Source organism: Lagenorhynchus albirostris, chromosome X (genome assembly GCF_949774975.1).
Source record: "Lagenorhynchus albirostris chromosome X, mLagAlb1.1, whole genome shotgun sequence".
Lineage (NCBI taxonomy): Eukaryota > Metazoa > Chordata > Mammalia > Artiodactyla > Delphinidae > Lagenorhynchus > Lagenorhynchus albirostris.
The window spans coordinates 17,072,516-17,097,060 of record NC_083116.1 but is presented as its reverse complement, the minus strand read 5'-3'; the positions used below and the strand labels follow the sequence as shown (position 1 = coordinate 17,097,060).

Below are 24,545 nucleotides of genomic sequence, written 5' to 3'. Positions count from 1 at the left end.
TTCTGTAGAGCGACAGGGACGACGATTAGGCGGTAACGAGGCTTTCGAGACTTCTTCTGATCTGGTGGCGGTAGCCTGGCACACTCGAGTCCAAGGAACAAACCTTTGCCGTATTTAGGTCTCATGAATCAAAGGACAAAGATTCTCACAAATCCCATTCAAATACAGAAATAGTGATGTTTAAAAGACGAAGATAATGCCAGTTCAAGTCTTACCCACCGCTATAAATCATTGAAAGCATATTAACAAATACCACCGATCGTAGCCTCGACTTCAACAAAACCAACTGAAGGCAACACTTAACCAGACATTTCTAATTGGCATTTGCAAAAGTTTCTGCACAGGATGAAAATGGCTATCGGGAACTTGTGCTCTGCAGGAGACCCTGATGAAAGTGTGTTGGAGACAGCCGGAGGGGAAAAGATAAGTTATAAGAAACTCCCCTGCCTGCTTCCCACAGGCTCACCTCCTGCCACCTCCTGCCACCGGGCAGAAACGGGAGCACCTGGCTGGGCCCGCCTCCCAGTATCAAAGGGGACATTCCAGTCCTTCCTTGACCTTGACTCATACTCTGGCCCTGTGCCTCAGCCCCTTCTCTCTCTCCTCCTCCTCCAGCTTTGCCCCTCTTTGCCCTCAGGTGGGAGTTGAGTTCCCACTCATGAGAGTCAACAGCGTTTCTGGTGACCCGACCTGGCAAGTGGGCAATAAGCCAGGCACTGGAAACAGTGGCGAGTCGGTCGTTCCTGAGGTTCTTTGGCAGCGGGACGTTCAAAGAGCAGCATCAGCTGCCGATGTTGGAATTAGTGTTGGTGTCGGACCTTCAGCTCCCTGAGAGCAGGGATCCAATCTGTTTAGTTTTGTATCATCTCCAGCAGCTGGTACAATGCCTGACAGCCAACAGGTACACAAGGTCTAGTTGTGGAACAAACGACTGTTGAAGGAGCCCGTCTGAGGCCAAGAGCCGTGTTGCTTCCTATAAATCCTGGGTTTCCCGGTGACAACCTCTGCAACCTGACCCAGGGCAACTGCCGGCCCTGCCACGTGGCAGCCCCTGGAGAAGGGAGACGGGGAGCACAGAAGCTTGGGGAATTACTTTGCACTATTGGGGCTCCCCTCTCTGGGTCGGGGGAAGGAAGGATATTAATTGTGTACATGATCCATACAGAGGATTTCGAGTTGGGCAAAACATTTTCAGCAAAGTGAAATTTGTAGAGAGAGACGGGGCACTTTTCTGAGATGCCGTTAGTTTCACAGGCCAGATACTCTACCCCGTTTGTAGATGGAGATTACGGATTGGGTGTGTGTTGGGACGGACTGGCTTTGACTGGAGCTTGGAGCCAAGGCTGATACTCACCCAAAAGGTAGGCAGGGAGGGAGGGGGATTTTCTTATACTGAGTAGAAAGCTAGGTGAGGAGGGGGAAAGCATTGCATGGTCACCACGTACGTGGGCTGACAAAAAAAGACCCAATGCTGGGCTTCCCTGGTGGCGCAGGGGTTGAGAGTCTGCCTGCCGATGCAGGGGACACGGGTTCGTGCCCCGGTCCGGGAAGATCCCACATGCCACGGAGCGGCTGGGCCCGTGAGCCATGGCCGCTGAGCCTGCGCGTCAGGAGCCTGTGCTCCGCAGCGGGAGAGGCCGCAACAGTGAGAGTCCCGCGTACCGCCAAAAAAAAAAAAAAAAAAGACCCAACACATTTTTATTTGAGCATTTATTTTTTTTCCAAAGAAATCCATGCAAAGGGAAAGACAGAGAGAAAGACATGGTAACCATGTTCTAGCAGCCAAACATAGGAAAATAATTTGGCACAATCTGATTTTTTTTTTCATTGCAAAAGGACAATCTATACTACCACTAAAATTTACCGTCCTCATAAAGATACCATTTGATTTTCGAAAACGTAACTCATGGTTAGTCTTCTACTTAATGGCTGGAGGAGGTATATAAGATAAAAAAAATAGAAAAAAAGAAAAAGGTGGTTCCCTTTATAGAGGGAGACCACAGGGTGCTGAAGGGGCAGCACGTGTGCGGTGACCTTGGCAGTCAGTGCACCAGGAGGAAAGAGCACACCACGGAGACTGCCAAGCTGGTGAGAATCTTCAGGGGGGAAGGGCCGTTCCCGAGGTTGTGAGAGGCAACTATCTCATTGTCCTTCTGATTCACATGTTGCTTGCTTCCAGGAGCATCGTCCACGTCCAGATCATAAGCCAGTTCTGCCGAAAGAAAGGAAAGAATTTCAATACAGGCTTACCGACAGCCTCAGGTTTGCACTCTTCATGGCCCAAGCGCTTGTCTGCACTGCTGGGATGCCCCAGCTTTGATTTCTTCCTTTCGTTGAAGGTAAGGCTGCCAGGAGATGGGAAGAAGACAGGGGTGTTGTGGGTGGGGCCCGCCCGAGGAAGATGGCTAGTGGTGCTCCTGCCAGAGGTGCCACCAACAGGGAGAGAGCTGGCTGCTCCCCTCCCACCTTTGGCTCCACCCACAGCCCAGAGTGCACACTGGCCCTTTCCCATCTCCCACCTGGCAAGGCCATGCTTGAAGGTCATTTTCACCAGATCTCACAGGTATCCAAACGTAAGGTGCCATGTGGGTGACTACATGCGTGTCCTTGTGTGTATGTGTGTTGGTGGGAGAGGGGATGTGGTAGCCTCCCAGGGTACCTTTCCTGGGCCCTGCACCCCATTCAGATTTTCCCCTGGGAGGCCTTGCCTTAGCGTTGATGATAGGGTAGTTTGCCATTGGAAGTTGTTTTATTTTTCTCAGAAATATTTCTTCTATCTATACGGTCTTTTCACCGCCCACCCCTAACACACATACCCACACCCACACAGGATATTGGGTTGGCCAAAAAGTTCGTTTGGGTTTTTCTGTAAGCGGAAAGACCCGAACTTTATGGCCAGCCCAATATAATGCATAGAATTATGCATTATATATGCATAGACTAAGGAAAGGCTAATGGGTAAGGGTCCTCTTTCTTCGACTGTCTACCGTTTATGAGATATGCTCATGATTCTGAAAAGGAATTGGGGTGTTGGGGTTGGCCTAACGCGGAAATCTCCCAGAGGGTAAATCTAAGTAGATAGTGGTTTGTCAGGAAATTAAAGACAGCTGGTCCTAGCCCAGGGCTCAGTTTCTCTTAGATTTGCTTTTCCAGATTTAGAGTTCAAATCTACTCCCTTGGCTTTTCTGGACTCAGTCACCAAAGTTTGTTTCTATTTCAGTAGCTTGTGAAGGTGATGTGATGTGACCGACCTCAGCAGCCAACTGTCCTGTGGCCAATGGAGCCAGAAAGATCCCTTGGGGACATGGAGATGCATAGCAACAGGCACAGAGGAAGCGGATTCTGCGGAAGGAAGGAAGGAAGAGGAAGGAAGAGCTCCTCTTACAGGGGATGAAACACGCAGTAAGTCAGAGGAAGAAAGTGTAAGGACTCAGCTGGTCCAGGATGTGTGCAGAGCAGGGCCCAGGACCACGGCTGCTGTGAGGCTGGCATTCCTTAGAGCAGGCAGCAAGGTCAAGGTGATCAAAGCCAGAGGATCTGATTACAGCCCGCAACGCTACTTTCCAAAGGGCTAGTGCAGTTTATAATGCCACCAGCAATGACGAGGGAACCAATAAAAGATACTGTAGTCTGTATAAGATGATATCTCAAAGTTTCTTTAATTTGAGTGTATTTGATTACTAGTATAGATGAACTTTTGCTGTGTTTTAGTTCTCAGTGAATAACAGTTCATATCCTTTGCCTTCTTACCTAATGCGTATTGATATTTTCCCTATTAATCTGAATATATATTTTACTGAGTCCTTTGCTTATCACATTTGATACAAGTAATTTTTCTATTTTGTTACTAACTATACTTATTTTTCATTGCTGTACAAGGAAATGATGTCCTAACTTTTAATATCTATGAATCTGACCACATTTTGCTCTTCTGAAGCTGAGAACGTGTTTCTTCTTGAGTGCTGATGATAATAGTGCAAATCAAAATTTCCAGGGAACCCTCTTACTGAGGGAAAGGTGAACCAGTAGACTAATATCCATTCCCTCTCCCCCCAGAATAAACAGATACAAAGAAAATCAGAGAAAAAGAGCAATGGGCTACTTGGAAATCAGACCTCTTTCTCTGAAAGGTACGGTGCAGCGCGCACAGAGCAGGCCGAGGTCAGCTGTCAGTCGGCAAGGATAGTGCAGGCTTAGATCCCGATCAGATTTCACCAAAGTCGAGAACACATACGGCTGGATCTGTTGAAAGCCCAGCCTTGAGTCTCATGGCAACTTCTCAACTTAAATGAAGAGGAGGATTTTTCGGGCTGACCTGAATGAGAGCACTTTCAGTAGCGCCTTCAGATTCATTTTCCAGATATGCCCCTTGCCTAACATCAGGATTAAGCAAGCAGCATCTACTAATGTGACCACTCAGCGCCTCCACTATTTATTTACCCTGCTCTTCAAATAATCCATGAACACTACACAGTTTTGTCTACTCTAGCAGTTGTGGAAAACCCAGCAGTTATGTTAGATCCAGTAGTTTCTCATCTTATTGCCACCAAATACCTCTTTTATGTCTATCTCTTGGAACCTATGTTTTGAAATTATAAAAATGACTACCAATTATTGAGTCCTCACTGTGTGCCAGGCACTGTGCTAAGCCCTTTATATACATGATCTCATGTAATCGAACCTTCTCAGTAATGTTGTGAAGTAGGTATTATAATTCCCATTTTACTGATGAGGAAGCTCAAGCTCAGGTTACTTCTTTTGCCTGTATTTACACAGCTGGTAAGTGGCACAGGTGTTCTTTGAATGCAGGGCTGACTCTGAACCTCATATGGACCTATATCATAAACAAATTGAAAAATTTTGTACATATACCAAGTATACTGCAGTCAGTAAATAGTAATGCGTTCCTTCTTGAAAAAGAAATTAAGGAAAATATCCTGCCAAAGATAACTAACTAAAGAACACGTGAAATAAAAAGACAACCTACAGACTGGGAGAAAATATTTGCAAATGATGTGATGGACAAGGGCTTAATTTCCTAGATATCCAAACAGTTCATACAACTCAACAACAAAAAAACAAACAACCCAATCAAAAAATAGGTGGAAGATCTAAATGGACATTTCTCCAAAGAAGACATAGATGGTTAAAAAGCCCATGAAAAGATGCTCAACATCACTAATTATTAGAAAAATGCAAATCAAAACTACAATGAGGTATCACCTCCCACCAGTCAGAATGGCCATCATCAAAAAATCTACAAACAGTAAATGCTGGAGAGGGTGTGGAGAAAAGGGAACACTCTTGCACTGTTGGTGGGAATGTAAACTGGTACAGCCACTATGGAGAACAGGATGGAGGTTCCTTAAAAAACTAAAAATAGAACTACCATATGACCCAGCCATCCCACTACTGGGCATATACCCTGAGAAAACCATAATTCAAAAAGAGTCATGTACCACAATGTTCATTGCAGCTCTATTTACAATAGCCAGGACATGGAAGCAACCTAAGTGTCCATCGACAGATGAATGGATAAAGATGTGGCACATTTCTACAATGGAATATTACTCAGCCATAAATAAGAATGAAATAATGCCATTTGCAGCAACATGGATGGACCTACAGATTGTCATACTAAGTCAGAGAAAGACAAATATCGTATGATATCACTTATATGTGGAATGTAAAAAATAGGGTACAAATGAACTTATCTGCAAAACAGAAATAGAGTTACGGATGTAGAAAATAAACTTAGTTACCAGGGGGTAAGAGGGGGGAGGGATAACTTGGGAGATTGGGATTGACATATACACACTACTATACATAAAATAGATAACTAATAGGGACCTGCTGTATAGCATAGGAACCTCTACTCAGTACTCTGTAATGGTCTATATGGGAAAAGAATCTAAGAAAGAGTATATGTATGTATAACAGATTCCCTCTGGTGTACAGCAGAAACTAACACAACATTGTAAATCAACTGTACTCCAATTTTTTTTTTTTTTTGCGGTACGTGGGCCTGTCACTGTTGTGGCCTCTCCCATTGCGGAGCACAGGCTCCGGAGGCACAGGCTCAGCGGCCATGGCTCACGGGCCCAGCTGCTCTGCAGCATGTGGGATCTTCCAGGACCGCGGCACGAACCCATGTCCCCTGCATCGGCAGGCGGACTCTCAACCACTGCGCCACCAGGGAAGCCCCGAAATTTTTTTTTAATTAAAAAAAATGAAGTAATGCCGTTTGTAGCAACATGGATGGACCTAGAGTTTATACTAAATAAGTCAGAGAAATACAAATACCAATGATATCACTTATATGTGTGGAATCTAAAATATGACACAAATGAACCTATCTACAAAACAGAAACAGACTTGCAGACAGAGAACAGACTTGTGGTTGCCAAGGACGAGGAGGAAGAGGGGAGGGATGGATTGGGAGTTTGGGATGAGCAGATGCAAACTATTTATATACAGAATGGATAAACAATAAGATCTACTGTATAGCACAGGGCACTATATCCAATATGCTGTGATATGCCATAATGGAAAAGAATATTTAAAAATGTATATATGTGTATAACTGAATCACTTTGCTGTACAGCAGAAACTAACAACAGTATAAATCAACTGTACATCAAAAAAACATGAGAGGAAAAGGTCTGGAGCTGCCGAAGACGCAAGAGACTTTTTCTTCCTGCTTTGTTTCCTGGTGCGCGAGGAGAGGGGATTAAGAGCACTGCTTAAAGGAGCTCCAGAGACGGGCGCGAGCCGCGGCTAAAAGCGTGGACCCCAGAGACGGGCAGGAGACGCTAAGGCTGCTGCCGCCGCCACCAAGAAGCCTGTGTGCGAGCGCAGGTCACTCTCCACACCTCCCCTCCCGGGAGCCTGTGCAGCCCGCCACTGCCAGGGTCCCGTGATCCAGGGACAACTTCCCTGGAAGAACGCACGGTGCACCTCACGCTGGTGCAACGAGATGTGGGCCTCTGCTGCCGCAGGCTCGCCCCACACTCCGTGCGCCTCCCTCCCCCCGGCCTGAGTGAGTCAGAGCCCCCGAATCAGCGGCTCCTTTAACCCCGTCCTGTCTGAGCGAAGAACAGACGCCCTCCAGGGACCTACAGGCACAGGCGGGGCCAAATCCAAAGCTGAGCCCCTGGGAGCTGTGACAACAAAGAAGAGAAAGGGAAATCTCTCCCAGCAGCCTCAGGAGCAGCGGAGTAAAGCTCCACAATCAACTTGATGTACCCTGCATCTGTGGAATACCTGAATAGACAATGATCATCCCAAATTAAGGAGGTGGACTTTGAGAGCAAGATTTATTATTTTTCCCCTTTTCCTCATTTTGTGAGTGTGTATGTGTATGCTTCTGTGTGAGATTTTGTCTGTATAGCTTTGCTTCCACCATTTGTCCTAGGGTTCTGTCTGTTTTATTATTTTTAATTTTTTTCTTTTTTCTTAATAATTATTCTTTAATTACTTTATCTTCTCTCTTTCTCTTTTCCTTCCTTCCTTCCTCCCACCGTCCCTCCCTCTGTCCCTCCTTTCTTTCTTTCCTTCTTTTCTTCCTTCCTTCCTTCTTCTTCTACTAATTCTTTCTTTCTACTTTTTCTCCCTTTTATTCTGAGCCATGTAGATGAAAGACTCTTGGTGCTGCAGCCAGGAGTCAGTGCTGTGCCTCTGAGGTGGGAGAGCCAACTTCAGGACACTGGTCCACAAGAGACCTCCCAGCTCCACATAACATCAAACAGCAAAAATCTCCCAGAGATCTCCATCTCAACACCAGCACCCAATGGCGAGAGCTCTCCCAGGTATCTCCGTCTCAATGCTAATACCCAGCTCCACTCAATAACCAACAAGCTCCAGTGCTAGACACCCCATGCCAAACAACTAGCAAGACAGGAACACAACCCCACCCATTAACAGAGAGGCATCCTGAAATCATAATAAGGTAAGAGACACCCAGAAACACGCTGCCGGATGCGGTCCTGCCCACAAGAAAGACAAGATCCAGCCTCATCCACCAGAAAACAGGCGCCAGTCCCCTCCACCAGGAAGCCTACACGACCCACTGAACCAACCTTAGCCACTGGGGGCAGACACCAAAAACAAAGGGAACTACGAACCTGCAGCCTGCAAAAAGGAGACCCCAAACACAGTAAGATCAGCAAAGTGAGAAGACAGAAAAACACACAGCAGACGAAGGAGCAAGGGAAAAAGCCACCAGACCTAACAAATGAAGAAGAAATAGGCAGTCTACCTGAAAAAGAATTCACAGTAATGATAGTAAAGATGATCAAAAATCTTGGAAATAGAATGGAGAAAATACAAGAAATGTTTAACAAGGACCCAGAAGAACTAAACAGCAAACAATGATGAACAAAACAGTAACTGAAATTAAAAATTCTCTACAAGGAAACAATAGCAGAATAACTGAGGCAGAAGGACGGATAAGTGACCTGGAAGATAAAATACTGGAAATAACTACTGCAGAACAGAATAAAGAAAGAAAAATGAAGAGACTTCAGGACAGTCTCAGAGACCTCTGGGACAAAACTGAACACACCAACATTCGAATTATAGGGGTCCCAGAAGAAGAAGAGAAAAAGGGACTGAGAAAATATTGGAAGAGATTATAGTCGAAAACTTCCCTAATATGGGAAAGGAAATAGTTAATCAAGTCCAGGAAGCACAGAGAGTCCCATACAGGATAAATCCAAGGAGAAATATACCAAGATACATATTAATCAAACTGTCAAAAACTAAATACAAAGAAAACATACTAAAAGCAACAAGGGAAAAACAACAAATAACACACAAGGGACTCCCCATAAGGTTAACAGCTGATCTTTCAGCAGAAACTCTGCAAGTCAGAAGGGACTGGCAGGACATATTTAAAGTGATGAAGGAGAAAAACCTACAATCAAGCTTACTCTAGCCAGCAAGGATCTCATTCAGATTTGATGGAGAAATTAAAACCTTTACAGACAAGCAAAAGCTGAGAGAGTTCAGCACCACCAAACCAGCTTCACAACAAATGCTAAAGGAACTTCTCTAGGCAAGAAACACGAGAAGGAAAAGACCTACAATAACGAACCCAAAACAATTTAGAAAATGGGAATAGGAACATACATATCGATAATTACCTTAAATGTAAATGGACTAAATGCTCCCACCAAAAGACACAGATTGGCTGACTGGATACAGAAACAAGACCCATATATATGCTGTCTACAAAAGACCCACTTCAGACCTAGAGACACATACAGACTGAAAGTAAGGGGATGGAAAAAGATATTCCATGCAAATGGAAACCAAAAGAAAGCTGGAGTAGCAATTCTAATATCAGACAAAATAGACTTTAAAATAAAAAGTATTAGAAGAGACAAAGAAGGACACTACATAATGATCAACGGATCAATCCAAAAAGAAGATATAACAATTGTAAATATTTATGCACCCAACATAGGAGCACCTCAATACATAAGGCAAATACTAACAGCCATAAAAGGGGAAATCGCAAGTAACACATTCAGTGTAGGGGACTTTAACACCCCACTTTCACCAATGGACAGATCATCCAAAATGAAAATAAATAAGGAAACACAAGCTTTAAATGACACGTTAAACAAGATGGACTTAGTTGATATTTATAGGACATTCCATCCAAAAACAACAGAATATACATTTTTCTCAAGTGCTCATGGAACATTCTCCAGGATAGATCATACCTTGGGTCACAAATCAAGCCTTGGTAAATTTATGAAAATTGAAATTGTATAAAGTATCTTTTCTGACCACAAAGCTATGAGACTAGATATCAATTACAGGAAAAGATCTGTAAAAAATACAAACACATGGAGGCTAAACAATACACAACTTAATAACAAAGTGATCACTGAAGAAATCAAAGAGGAAATAAAAAATACCTAGAAACAAATGACAATGGAGACACGAGGACCCAAAACCTATGGGATGCAGCAAAAGCAGTTCTAAGAGGGAAGTTTATAGCAATACAAGCCCACGTTAAGAAACAGGAAACATTTCGAATAAACAACCTAACCTTGCACCTAAAGCAATTAGAGAAAGAAGAACAAGAAAACCCAAAAGTTAGCAGAAGGAAAGAAATCATAAAAATCAGATCAGAAATAAATGAAAAAGAAATGAAGGAAACGATAGCAAAGATCAAAAAAACTAAAAGCTGGTTCTTTGAGAAGTTAAACAAAATACATAAACCATTAGCCAGACGCATCAAGAAAAAAGGGAGAAGACTCAAATCAATGGAATTAGAAATGAAAAAGGGGAAGTAACAACTGACACTACAGAAGTACAAAAGATCATGAGAGATTACTACAAGCAACTCTATGCCAACAAAATGGACAACCTGGAAGAAATGGACAAATTCTTAGAAACGCACAACCTGCCAAGACTGAATCAGGAAGAAATAGAAAATATGAACAGACCAATCACAAGCACTGAAATTGAAAGTGTGATTAAAAATCTTCCAACAAACAAAAGCCCAGGACCAGATGGCTTCACAGGCGAATTCTATCAAACACTTAGAAAAGAGCTAGCACCTATCCTTCTCAAACTCTTCCACAATATAGCAGAGGGAGGAACACTCCCAAACTCATTCTACGAGGGCACCATCACCTTGATACCAAAACCAGACAAGGATGTCATAAAGAAAGAAAACTACAGGCCAATATCACTGATGAACATAGATGCAAAAATCCTCAACAAAATACTAGCAAACAAACAGAATCCAACAGCACATTTAAAGGATCATACCCCATGATCAAGTGGGGTTTATTCCAGGAATGCAAGGATTCTTCAATATATGCAAATCAATCAATGTGATAAACCATATTAACAAACTGAAGGAGAAAAACCATAGGATCATCTCAACAGATGCAGAGAAAGCTTTCGACAAAATTCAACACCCATTTATGATAAAAACCCTGCAGTAAGTAGGCATAGAGGGAACTTTCCTCAACATAATAAAGGCCATATATGACAAACCCCAGGCAACCTCGTCCTCAGTGGTGAAAACCTGAAAGCATTTCCACTAAGATCAGGAACAAGACAAGGTTGCCCACTCTCACCACTCTTATTCAACATAGTTTTGGAAGTTTTAGCCACAGCCGTCAGAGAACAATAGGAAATAAAAGGAATCCAAACTGGAAAAGAAGAAGTAAAGCTGTCACTGTTTGCAGATGACATGATACTCTACATAGAGAATCCTAAAGATGCTACCAGAAAACTACTAGAGCTAATCAATGAATTTGGTAAGGTAGCAGGATACAAAATTAATGCACAGAAATCTCTGGCATTCCTATACACTAATGATGAAAAATCTGAAAGTAAAATCAAGAAAACACTCCCATTTACCATTGCAAGAAAAAACATATCTAGGAATAAACCTCCCTAAGGAGACAAAAGACCTGTATGCAGGAAACTATAAGACACTGATGAAAGAAATTAAAGATGATACAAATAGATGGAGAGACATACCATGTTCTTGGATTGGAAGAATCAACATTGTGAAAATGACTCTACTACCCAAAGCAATCTACAGATTCAATGCAATCCCTATCAAAGTACCACTGGCATTTTTCACAGAAGTAGAACAAAAAATTTCACAATTTGTATGGAAACTCAAAAGACCCCGAATAGCCAAAGCAATCTTGAGAACAAAAAACAGAGCTGGAGGAATCAGGCTCCCTGACTTCAGACTATACTACAAAGCTACAGTAATCAAGACAGTATGGTACTGGCACAAAATGAGAAAGATAGATCAATGGAACAGGATAGAAAGCCCAGGGATAAACCCACGCACATATGGTCACCTTGTCTTTGATAAAGGAGGCAGGAATGTACAGTGGAGAAAGGACAGCCTCTTCAATAAGTGGTGCTGGGAAAACTGGACAGGTACATGTAAAAGTATGAGATTAGATCACTCCCTAACATCATACACAAAAGTAAGCCTAAAATGGATTAAAGACCTAAATGTAAGGCCAGAAACTATCAAACTCTTAGAGGAAAACATAGGCAGAACACTCTATGACATAAATCACAGCAAGATCCTTTCTGACCCACCTCCTAGAGAAATGGAAATAAAAAGAAAAATAAACAAATGGGACCTAATGAAACTTCAAAGCTTTTGCACAGCAAAGGAAACCATAAACAAGACCAAAAGACAACCCTCAGAATGGGAGAAAATATTTGCAAATGAAGCAACTGACAAAGGAATAATCTCCAAAATTTACAAGCAGCTCAATAACAAAAAAACGAACAAGCCAATTCAAAAATGGGCAGAAGACCTAAATAGACATTTCTCCAAAGAAGATATACAGACTGCCAACAAACACATAAAAGAATGCTCAACATCATTAATCATTAGAGAAATGCAAATCAAGACTACAATGAGATATCATGTCACACCAGTCAGAATGGCCATCATCAAAAAATCTAGAAACAATAAATGCTGGAGAGGGTGTGGAGAAAAGGGAACACTCTTGCACTGCTGGTGAGAATGTGAATTGGTACAGCCACTATGGAGAACAGTATGGAGGTTCCTTAAAAAACTACAAATAGAACTACCATATGACCCAGCAATCCCACTACTGGGCATATATCCTGAGAAAACCGTAATTCAAAAAGAGTCATGTACCAAAATGTTCATCGCAGCTCTATTTACAATAGCCCAGAGATGGAAACAACCTAATTGTCCGTCATCGGATGAATGGATAAAGAAGATGTGCCACATATATACAATGGAATATTACTCAGCCATAAAAAGAAACGAAATTGAGCTATTTGTAATGAGGTGGATAGACCTAGAGTCTGTCATACAGAGTGAAGTCAGTCAGAATGAGAAAAACAAATACCGTATGCTAACACATATATATGGAATTTAAGGAAAAAAAAGGTCATGAAGAACCTAGGGGTAAGACAGGAATAAAGACACAGACCTACTAGAGAACAGACTTGAGGATATGGGGAGGGGGGAAGGGTAAGCTGTGACAAAGCGAGAGAGAGGCACGGGCATATATATACTACCAAACGTAAGGTAGATAGCTAGTGGGAAGCAGCCGCATAGCACAGGGAAATCAGCTCGGTGCTTTGTGACCGCCTGGAGGGGTGGGATAGGGAGGGTTGGAGGGAGGGAGATGCAAGAGGGAAGAGAGATGGGAACATATGTATATGTATAACTGATACACTGTGTTATAAAGCAGAAACTAACACACTATTGTAAAGCAATTACACTCCAATAAAGGTGTAAAAAAAAAAAAAATCAGAGAAGTCAATGTTTCCACATAGAACTGATCACAGACTTGATTAAGTAGCTTTATTAAGCTTTGTGAAATAGTGAAAAGAGCTCTAGGTTTGGGGACCCCAAATGGGCATTATATCAGTTCTGTTTACCTGAAGCAATCAGCAATGATGGCTAAGGCCATCATGCACCCCTGGCACAAAGCTGGGCGAAGTCTTCTACCTCCAAAAGACCCAAGGAATATTCAGAAGAATACCTTCTAGTGCTTCCTACGCTGTGGCTACAGGTTTCCCAAGGCTTCCCACTCAGCAGCAGCAAAGCTTTATCACCCAACCCTATAGCTGGGTTCCTGTGGCTGATACTGATGGGAGTTCCAGCAAAGACCCACTCTGGGCCTGGGCCACCATCACAGAGATTAGAGATGAAGGGGACAGCTTAGCATGACAAGGAAGCACCGTGGGACACGGAGGAACTGGGGTTTTGGTTAAAGATAACTATGGACATTCCTGGACGGGAGAAATATAATCCAATTTAATTCAAGAAACGTAACAGTAGTCTACTATGGCCCAAGCATTGAGCTAGAAGCTTGGAGAAAGACTTAGTGTCTGCCTTCAAGAATCCCACAGCCTGGTAAGGAAAACAGACCAATAGACAAACCAACGAGACAGTTGGCAGAAAGCAGAAAGGGTTCGGATAAAGGCACAAGTGAAACACCAGGGTGACAGGGAAAGAGAAAAATTCCAGATAAAAGAAGGTTCTGGGAAGGCTTCTTGGGACAATTGGGCCATAACCTGCACCATGAAGGATGGGTGGAACTATATAGCAGGGCTGAATGGGATGGTTATGCATTTCAGGCAGAGGGTTCAGCTTGAGAAAAATCATTAATATCTGCGAATGTCGATAGGGCATACTCAGTAGGAGCAAGTAGCCTCGACGGAGGGAAGGAATGCAGAGTTCACATCGCTGTGGCGTGTGTATGTGTTGCCTGGTGGGTGATAAAAGGTAGGGCAGGAAGGACAAGTAAGTAAGGGCCAAATCATGGTGGATTAGGAATGCTAAGACTTTCTCCTGTGGGCAATCGGGAGCCACTGCAAGGTTTTTAAATAAGGAATCCACATAATCTGTTTTGTGTTTTTCAGAAATCACTGTTAACAGTTTGGAGGACAGCCCTAAGTGGGCGGGAGAGACTTGTCAGACATGTTGTCTTGGGAAAAAGAAGAAGCCTGTGGGAACAGTATCTGGGGATCAGCCAGTAGCAAATATTAAAAGAAAATTTAAAAACCTATGAAGAAGCTAAATCCACACCAAACCAAAACCTTCTCATTTTGCTACGAACCAGATGCCTTATGGGAATAACCACAAACCATACCCTTAAATCACTCATATTTTTATGTTTATCAGTGATTTTCCAGACTATATCTTTGTTTGGTTAGGTACATATTGTAAAACGCACATAAATTGGCTTTTGTCTTTCAGCTTAACGTCAGTGAGAACCTTTTGGGCCAGCAAGGAAATTTTCATGCTAAATCCAAAACTCTGTTTCTATTTGTAATCAGTTTACACCCAGTGGGTTAGACCCAACAATCTGTACTAATGATACACTCAGCCCTGACTCTCATTTTGCTCTTACGTCCTTTGTGTTGCAGAATAGATAATCCCTTTAAATGATCACCAGTCATTAAGGTCTGCACTTCGTGTGGAAAAGTTTTTCTGCATCAGAAGAAGCACTCAGTGGGGAGCGCCCCCCACTAAGTTATTCAGTCTCCTAGGAGAGTTCCTAAGGAAGAGGGCACCTCCTGCGGGTCTGGAGCCCTGGGTTCCAGGCCAGGCTCAGTCACTGAGTTACTGTTTCACCCTTGGCAAGTCATTTCCCTCTCCTCTGGGCCTCAGTCACCCCCACTTTGCTAAATCGGTGTATTGGACTAGATGAACTCTAAATTTCCTTCTGTCAGTAGTTCTGTCCCTCTCTGATTCCAAGGCTCTTGGGGCCCAGTGAGGAGCTCAGGCTGCGATCATTCTTCTACCCACAGCAGCCAAGGGGGCTGCCCCCACCAGGGCACCTATGAGCAGGGAGAGGCAGTCAGTTGCTTCCCTTATGATGTGAGGCTTTCTGCTGATCACCGCCTACCAAATTCTGAATCCACTTTCTTCTTAAGCTGGTCTAATTGTGGATAAGAGACCCTGGCAATAAGTAAATCCACACTGGACTGTTTTTGTTTCCTTTAAACCCTGGCATAATAACGTCTACTAAAGGCAGTACACACCAAGCTTTGGGGGAGAAGTTGCTGGGCCTGGGCTACACAGGCAGCCAGGGAAAATCTGTCAGCCAGTGAGACGAGCCTTTGGGCCCTTACAGAGCCACCGGGGTCTTGAGCGTATAATAGGATTCTAATGCTTGCCCTCTGATGGCGTGGGCATCAAGCAGGGCAAGGCGCTGCTACAGGGGCCTTACCCACACCAGCGGGCCAACTCCACGGGGCAGCCTGGAAGAAGAGCTGCCGTCACACTACCAGCGGAGCGAATGCTGCCGCTTGCCAAGCCTGCACCAGCAGATGGCTTCAATCCGGCCCTAATATGGCAACAGAGCAATACTGCTCTCCCTGCGTTTTGTATTTGCTGTGCACAGTTGGCCCGCAGGACATGAATATGCGAAACCTTCAGTACATTGCTTGGTAGACCCCAGAGGCTGAGGTTGGGGAAAGCACTAGAAATCGTGTTCATTACACTACTGCTCACTCTGCTGCCCCTTCCCACAGAAGCCTTTGGGCCCCACCATTTGCTTCTGAATCCCCAATAGATCTCGGTTCCCTTGTCCTCCCCTCAACACAACCTTCCTTCCTGCCACATCAATCCCCCACCCTCACCCCGCCTCCGCCCTGTCAACCTTTCTGAACTTTCAGGTGTGAAATGACTACTTGGACTTGAAAGCAGAGGAAAGTGACTTTGTTAATGAGCCTCAGGTCTGCGGGAGTCTAGATTTTCTTCTTCATAGATCAGACGAGGGGGAAATGGCACACTTGAGGCCTCTGGTTTTAATTGGTCTAATGGGACTCCTTTTAGGGCCCATTTCACAACATGCCTTCTTGACAAGTGAGCTGCCGATTCTGCCAGCTAAATGACTGTAAATTCTGGGAATAATCCAATCGCCTCTCCTGGAAAAGGGCCGGTGCAATGAGATGCCCACTTCATTTCTTACAGCTAATTCCAGCCTGCAAATACCCTCAGTTACAATGCTGGGATGTTGAAAGAATACACTTGATTTTGCCACTAGTATAGGCATGGCCTCTCTTCCTATAGGCTCTATTTCTCCGTCTGGGGTGGGTGTACCTTCAGGTTACACTGCAGTGGGCTGTGGGTACGTGAAGCCATGGCATGCTTCTTCCCTGGGATTTAGGGCAAAAGCACACTATTTTATACTGAAACATGCAAGGCTGTATGATGGAGCAAAAGTGCGCTATTTGCAAACTCACTGAAGACTTCATAAGATATTTCCTGTTTACTAGGACCTTGAGGTTATGTCCCAGATCCTCAGGAACAGGTGTTTATTCCCACTCTTCACTGCCTGTATGGGGTACTTAGGTGGAAAGGTCTTATAAGCACTGTTGGGACACTTGATTCACCTGGGCTTGGTACACTACCAAAGCTGGGCATTTTGACTCGCATAGTCCTGATTAGTGACTTAAGGTAGCTTTTTCGATGACAACTTCCTTGTCAAGAGGGGAACGCCATGGCAATTGCCCTTAACTGGGGCTCAGACTGCTTAGTGTCTAATACAAAATGGTGTCCAGGGGATTCAGCCGCTAACTATGCTTCACTATTGCGTCCAGCCATTGAGAAAGGAACAATAAAAAATACGTAATCCTTTTGGAAATCAGATCATTTTACTGTAGAATCTTATGATGTGGGCCACTACTGTGCTTGTTTAGGTACATAATGAGTCAGGTCATCTTCCCAGAAACAGAACAGCTCCATCCTGGAAAGTGTGACAGTATGAGTGGGTGGTGTGGTACTGGCCTTCCGCCACCAGTCCTAGAATTATCATCACCTTCCACAGGAGTGTCACGACCATTACCCTCATGGCTACAGATCCTTCTCACCTGAGGCTACCTAACAGCTCCACAGGAATCACAGTTCCTCAAAGCCTTTCCTTCCCACAGGAGGGGGGGGGGGTTACCTGATTCCCACGGGCTTGAGAGTCAGTGGAATACAAGCAGCTGGTGACTGAGACACTGTTCAGCCAGGCCCAGGGGAGAAGATGAAGAGAACAGGCTTCAAGAAGGCAAGGGAAGGACTTCCCTGGTGGCGCAGTGGTTAAGGATCCGCCTGCCAATGCAGGGGACACGGGTTTGAGCCCTGGTCCGGGAAGATCCCACATGCCACGGAGCGACTAAGCCCGTGCGCCACAACTACTAAGCCTGCGCTCTAGAGCCCGTGAGCCACAACTACTGAGCCCGCGAGCCACAACTACCGAAGCCCGTGTGCTCTAGAGCCCGTGCTCGGCAACAAGAGAAGCTACCGCAATGAGAAGCCCGCGCACCACAACAAAGAGCAGCCCCCGCTCGCCACAACTAGAGAAAGCCCGCGCGCAGCAATGAAGGCCCAACACAGCCAAAAATAAATAAACAAACAAATAAATAGATAAAAGGCAAGGGAAGAGAACACTTTAAAGAGAGGAGGAGAAGCATGGTGGAATGTTATAGAGAGGTCAAGGAAAGTAAGGATTGAGAAGAGGCTACTGAAAGTGTCAACTAGAAGGTTACAGGAGATGTTTGAGAGAAGTTTCAGTAGGGTGTTTAGGTCAAAAGCCAGAGAGTACTGAGTTGAGAAGAGAGTGGGAGCTGACGTGGATTCACTGAATACTGATTAGCCTTCGGAGAAGTCTGACGGTGAGTGACAGTGGCAGTGAAGCACTGCCATCCTAACTGTGCTGAGGCTTTGTGGCAGTGCTATCAGTGTCACAACACCTGTACAACCAAGTTCACTAGAAGGTGCCTCAGAGTTCCAACGCAAGACGGCCTTTGGAAACGCTATATTGTTATCTCTGACGCACTAGGAACCTGTATGAGACACCAGACACCTGCATGCCAATGTCTATGGCGGATTATTCACAGCAGCCAAAAGGTGGAAGCAACCCAAGTGTCCATCAATGGACGAATGGATAAACAAAATGTGGTCTATCCATACAATGAAAATTTTTCAGTCATAGAAAGGAATGAAGTACATTCCTACATGTCCAAGGTATATGAACTGCAAAAACATGATGCTAAGTGAAAGAAGCCAGTCACTAAATACCACATGTCATATGATGCCATTTACATAAAATATAAATAGGCAGACTAGGCAAATTTTGGCAATAGTGGCAGCACACACATTGTAAGTGTGATTAATGCCAGTGAACTGTATCCATAATGGTTACAGTGACAAATGTTTTGTTATATATATTTTACCATATTTAAACAAACTATAGAAACCAAAAGATTTGGGGTGCATCCCAGTTCCTAAGGGGGGGTGAGTGCATTGCTCCTCTGGCATTTTACTTTGTAGAGGGGTGTGTGAATGTACCCGATACCCAAGCGTCAAGCCCCACATGGTACTCCTTCAGTGCTTTGAAAGTCAAGTTGTCCAAATGAATTAAAATGGATATTTAAGCACTACCTTAGAATTGCAAATATGGCTCCTCAATTGGGAATGAAAGGAGAAGGCAATTTTTGTCACGGGTTTTAGTCTGAGGCTATTTTAAGAGAAATCTATATACAACCTCAGGAAACTTACATTTGCTTTTCTGAGTCATGCAAATGATGCTCAGCTGAAAATGCATTTAAAAAAAATCAATGAAGCAGTGAATACACTCTGTCCTCATTACTTTAAAAAAATTAATGGTTTAGATTCACAGAGCTCTGTTTATAATGTACATTTCAAGCATGATGCAGCTACAGAGGTATGCAGTCATTGGGCTTGGAGGATGCAGAAGGAGAACACAAAATGTCACTTTTTGTAGCCAAATCAAATTGCTGTGGGGCGGGGGGCGGGGGGCGGTCAGGAGAGTAAGGGAGTAGCCTTATAGTCTCCTGGAGCCCAGGCTCCAAAATGCTTACTGAAAAGCTCTTTGATAGTATTTTAGGCAGGGCTTTGATATACTTGAATGGGAAAACGCGAAGTCTGGTCATCTTCCATTTTTAATCAGCCATGGTGTATCTTACAAAAAATGTACCTGAGAACTAAAATGCTTGTGATGTCCAACAGCAAAGGGAAGTTACTAGTACAACAGCCAGTTGGTCAAAATGGCACAAGTCCCTGAAAACACTCAGCCTGGGTGTGGGAACATCACAGGCCAGAAATCAACAGCAGGCAGGTGTCCTCATAAATGAAAGATGAAAAGCCTCTCTAAGTTGTTCCATCTAAATCTGTTCCCTAAAACCTCTCCAGTTGTGAAATGCCTCCCTCATCATCAATGGGATTTGGGGAATTGAGGCTATTTTCCCCTCAATTTACTTGGAAGAACACATTGTCATCCTGGCTCCCTCCTCCTTCCTTCCCATCTTTGGATCTGGACTGTCAGTAAGCTGCCATTCTCACATTCCCACAGGTACCACCTCCTCTGTCTTTGGACTGTGACCATTTCTCCTCTCTCCCTCAGCCTCTCTCTCCCCACGTACTTCCCATCTGCCACAGTTCTCAATGCCCCCAGCTAGATATGATACCCATTCCTCTCCAATGGCCCACTGCTGTCCAGGAAGCAAGAATGTCCTATTCCATGACAGCAGGCATAAGATAGTACTCTCTTCCTCGATCCCATGTTGAATTCAATTCCTCTCTTTCTCAAAATCCTTGATGGCTCCCTACTGCATGTGGGATCAAGTCCTAATTCCTTAGCATGGCATTCACAAGCTTCTCCATCTCAACTTGTCTTGCTTTCCAGTTTCAACTGCCCACATATTTCTCCAAGTACCATATACTGTTGTCTTACCATCCCATTTATCATTTGCTGAAAATGACAAGTACTTTGAGGTTCCCATGTCTTTCTTCATGCTGTTCCCTCAGGCTGGATTGGTATCTCTCTTTTTTTCTCTCTCTTAGGCTTCAACTTACATGACACTTCTTCCAGGAAGCCTTCCTTCCCTTCTTACCCCAGCCCAGATGAATCACTTCCCTCTGTGATTATCAATTGGATTGTACTTCTATCATAGCACTAATTTCAGTCTGCAGCATAGTAGAGTTCATCACTCAGCTAGACTGGGAGCCCCTTCAAAGAAAGAAACAAGTCTTACTCCTCTCTGTAGCTCCCATGCAGTACCTGGCTAGCACAGGCACTGAAAAACTGAATGAATGAATGCATGAATCAATGGCCACACAAATGAACACGTATCCCCAGTCTACAGAGAATATGAAGGTGAAGGGCTACCTCCTTCGTAGATACCCTTCCCAAGGAGTCTATCTTCATCAACTGATGATTTCCTTAGGGGAAGGAGTCCCACTGAGCTACGATGAAGACAAGATGCAGGCGGGGCCGATGGTGGAGGTGGTACAGGAAGCAAACGGCAGGGCTCAAACCCTGACCTCTACATGCCAAAGCTCTCTGAAAACAGGCAGTTCTCATTACCCACAGCATCAATTCACTGCACTCAGTGTGGGTGGAATCTACAAGGTTATTTCCTTTTGAGAAATTTATTTCTTATTTATTTTTGGCTGCATTGGATCTTCGTTGCTGCGCGCAGACTTCCTCTAGTTGCAGCGAGCGGGGGCTGCTCTTCGTTGCGGTGCGCGGGCTTCTCATTGCGGTAGCTTCTCTTGTTGCGGAGCATGGGCTCTAGGTGCGCGGGCTTCAGTAGTTGTGGCTCGCGGGCTCTAGAGCGCAGGCTCAGTAATTGTGGCACAGGGGCTTAGTTGGTCCGCAGCATGTGGGATCTTCCCGGACCAGGACTCGAACCCGTGTCCCCTGCATTGGCAGGCGAATCCTTAACCACTGTGCCACCAGGGAAGCCCCTACAAGGTTATTTTCTTACTCCCTTTTGCTGCCTGGAACTCGATGCCTTACTGTGTAAGCAGGGGATACATGCCAGCATTTTGTGTGCCACGCTGTGCAGGAAACAGGATTTCTCGTGAGTAGGTTCCATTTATTTCTCACTTCGAACCACCACGATTGGGTTCCCATACCTTTGATGCTTGCCTTTGCCTCACAATGTACGTACCCCTGGGCCACACCCTGTCCTTTCCATTGCCACCGATTCCCACGTGTAGGGGCTGCTGGTGATTGGCATTTCAGTGCCTGTCTCTGCAATATCAAAATATAGCTTCACTAATGAAGTCCCTTGCTTGGCTGTAATAAGTACAAAGCAGCAAGACTTCAACGCTTTCAGTCGCACGTGCCGGCGCCCCTTTCCCCTTGCAGAGGTCTGTGGGATGACTGCCAGGAAAATACAATTACGTGCTCTCATGGGAATAAATACAGTTCTTTAACCTAAAAGTTCTGTGTTTTTATTTCCCCCCTTTTCCATTTCTCTGTTCACTTCTTTTTCTCTTTCCATTGCTCTTTAAACTCATTTCCTGTGTCCAATTATTCCCTTCTCTCTGTCTAGTTGTTGTTCTACTAAACATTCTCTCCTGTCTCCACAGTGATCTTTTCCATATCCTTAGGCAAAGGGCAAGGCTGGACTCCTCTGATGGATTCTGAATGTTAAAGATGCTTTTCTGTTCCTCTGCACTTTGATTTAAACCTCTAACCTGGGTTCCATTTGTTTTAGAAGAGGTTCTAGTATCTCCTTCCTTAATCTCCCATCAACATTTCCATTGCCTTCCTGTTTACCCATCAGCACCATTCCTGCTTCTCAGCTCAGACTCCCTCATTTGCCCCCCCTCGCTCCACCGACCTCCTCGTCTGGCACTGCCGGATCCCCTGCACTGCACATGCCCCCTTTGTTATTTTTATTTTATTTTTAAACATCTTTATTGGAGCCCCTTTGTTATTTTCCTTCTCTCTTTCTCATCTCAGATTCTTCTTGCTCCACAGCCATGCCATTTTAGTACTGCTGTTTCTCAGCTCTGTCATTCTTTTAAGGGGAAAATGATTTGGGCTTAAAAGAAATAAAGAACTTTCTAATAATTAGTGCAATCTGACAATTGCGGAGGCTGCACCTAGGCAGTGAGATCTGTGTCTGGAGGTGGTCCATGAGTTTGGACACCCATTTGGTAGAGATACTGGTGAAGGGATTCAAACATCGAATGAGGGGGTGAAGGTAAATAGCTTCCGATGACCCTTCCAACCCTGAGATTCCAGGATTTCATTCAGGTCTGTGGAGGTCTCATGGCAGAAATGAAGGGTAAAGGGACAGGGTTCAAGTGACCTTTGCATTCCTCCTTTTGACACAGACACTGTCTGGAGAGGAATCTAAAGAGACTGCTTGGGATTCTCTCTCAAAGAAAGGGATCAGTGTCTTTTGGAGACCATGACTAGCTTAGAGAAGAGGGCTTTAAGTTTGCCAAAGAGTTATCAACCGAGACATAATTTTAAGGGAGCAACTACTGACTTGCCTAGGGTGGGGAGAAAGAACCACAAAATCTGTCCCACTTACTAAGGTAGGGGCTACGTCTCAGAAATAATGTGACTATTTATCAGGCAATATGAAATGTGCATACATGGTATGGGATGGTCATAAGAGGATACTGCCTATACAGAAGACAGAGCAACCAACTCGGGAATTGTTTTCCTATCAATAGGAAACAATTATCAGTAATTCACAGGCGGTAGACACCTTGTTCAATGCAGCCACATAATGCTATTACTCATGATCCAGAGGAAGAAAAGAAGAGGCATCAGATGGAAAAATTTCATTTGGGAAACATGCTTAGGACATAAGCTGGAAGGACCCAAGGGGAAGGCAACTGAGGATAAAAAGCTGGATGATCCTCGTACAAATAGCTCTGTGGTATAAGGACAAAGTAGGCAGGCCCAAAGCGAGACCAGGAAAGGTGAAAAGATGCCAAGTGGCCCAAACCTATAGCTAAAAAGATGTAAAACGGAAAAAGGAAAATTCTACTACAAAGAGTGGCAGCCAGATCACTAAAAAGGAGGATAAAAAGCAGCAGGAAGATATTGAGCCAAAATAAAAAGAAGATGCAATTGGCAAGAAATAAACACTTTAATTAAATAGGGTCAACCACGGACATAAAAAACAAATTTATGGTTACCAAAGGGGGAAGGGGAGAGGAGGGATAAATTAGGAGTTTGGGATTAACATATACACACTACTACCTATAAAACAGATAACCAACAGGGACCTACTGTATAGCACAGGGAACTATATTCAATATCCTGTGAGAAACCATAATGGAAAAGAATCTGAAAAAGAATATACGTATATGTGTGTGTGTTGTGTATGTGTGTATAAAATTGAATCACTTTGCTGTATATCTGAAACTAACACAGCATTGTAAATCAACTATACTTCAATTAAAAATAAATAAATAAATAATAAATAGGTGGTGCAGTGGTTAAGAATCCACCTGCCAATGTAGGGGTCATGGGTTCGATCCCTGGTCGGGGAAGATCCCACATGCCTCGGAGCAACTGAGCCCGCGCACCACAACTACTGAAGCCCGCGCACCTGGAGCCCGTGCTCTGCAACAAGAGAAGCCACCGCGATGAGAAGCCTGTACACCGCAACGAAGAGTAGCCCCCACTCGCTGCAACTAGAGAAAGCCTGCGTGCAGCAACGAAGACCCAACGCAGCCAAAAATAAATAAATTTATTAAAAAAAAAATAGGGGCAACGGCAGTCCCAGTTCCTTGTAACTAAGAAGGGGTGGAAGTTTTCCATATTGCTTTTAACTGTCTACAGAATATGGCAAATGTGCCTGTTAACTAAGACAAATGCGCCTCATTCGCCAAGTCAATTTAAGAAGGGAAATGACTGAGAACAAGGCATCAGCCTATAAGCGTAATAGAGGTATCAGAAAATGAATGAGATTTCAGAGTGAAGGCCTTGCAGGGCCAATAAAGAGGGCACGTTTAAACACACTAAAATGCAATTAAGAACAACAAAAACAGATCAGAACTGGGGCCTTATAGCCTGGCACCCTAAACTGGAAATATGTGCTAAAAATAAATACGTAAATAAGAATAAATAATAAACACAGCAAGTATACTGCAATTATCCAAAGGAAGACAGGGAATAGGGTGGTAATATTTATTGCTTGGTGAAAAGCAAATCAAAAACGTAAAGTAGTCTTTGATATTGCAAGAGAGTGGGGCAATGATCAGGATGTGACATCAGTAA

The 24,545-nt window shown here is 44.1% G+C and overlaps 1 protein-coding gene across 2 annotated transcripts in view; it reads right to left on the bottom strand.

Moving 5' to 3' along the window:
* Positions 1-1,693: 1,693 nt before the first annotated feature.
* Positions 1,694-24,545, bottom strand: part of GPC3 (glypican 3) — a 444,307-nt gene continuing 421,455 nt past the window's right edge. For both annotated transcript variants that reach the window (XM_060137185.1, XM_060137186.1), the window contains exon 8: positions 1,694-2,212. In XM_060137185.1, coding sequence (XP_059993168.1) covers positions 2,043-2,212 — 170 coding nt within the window. In that variant the 3' untranslated portion in view covers positions 1,694-2,042. The remainder of the gene's footprint in view (positions 2,213-24,545) is intronic.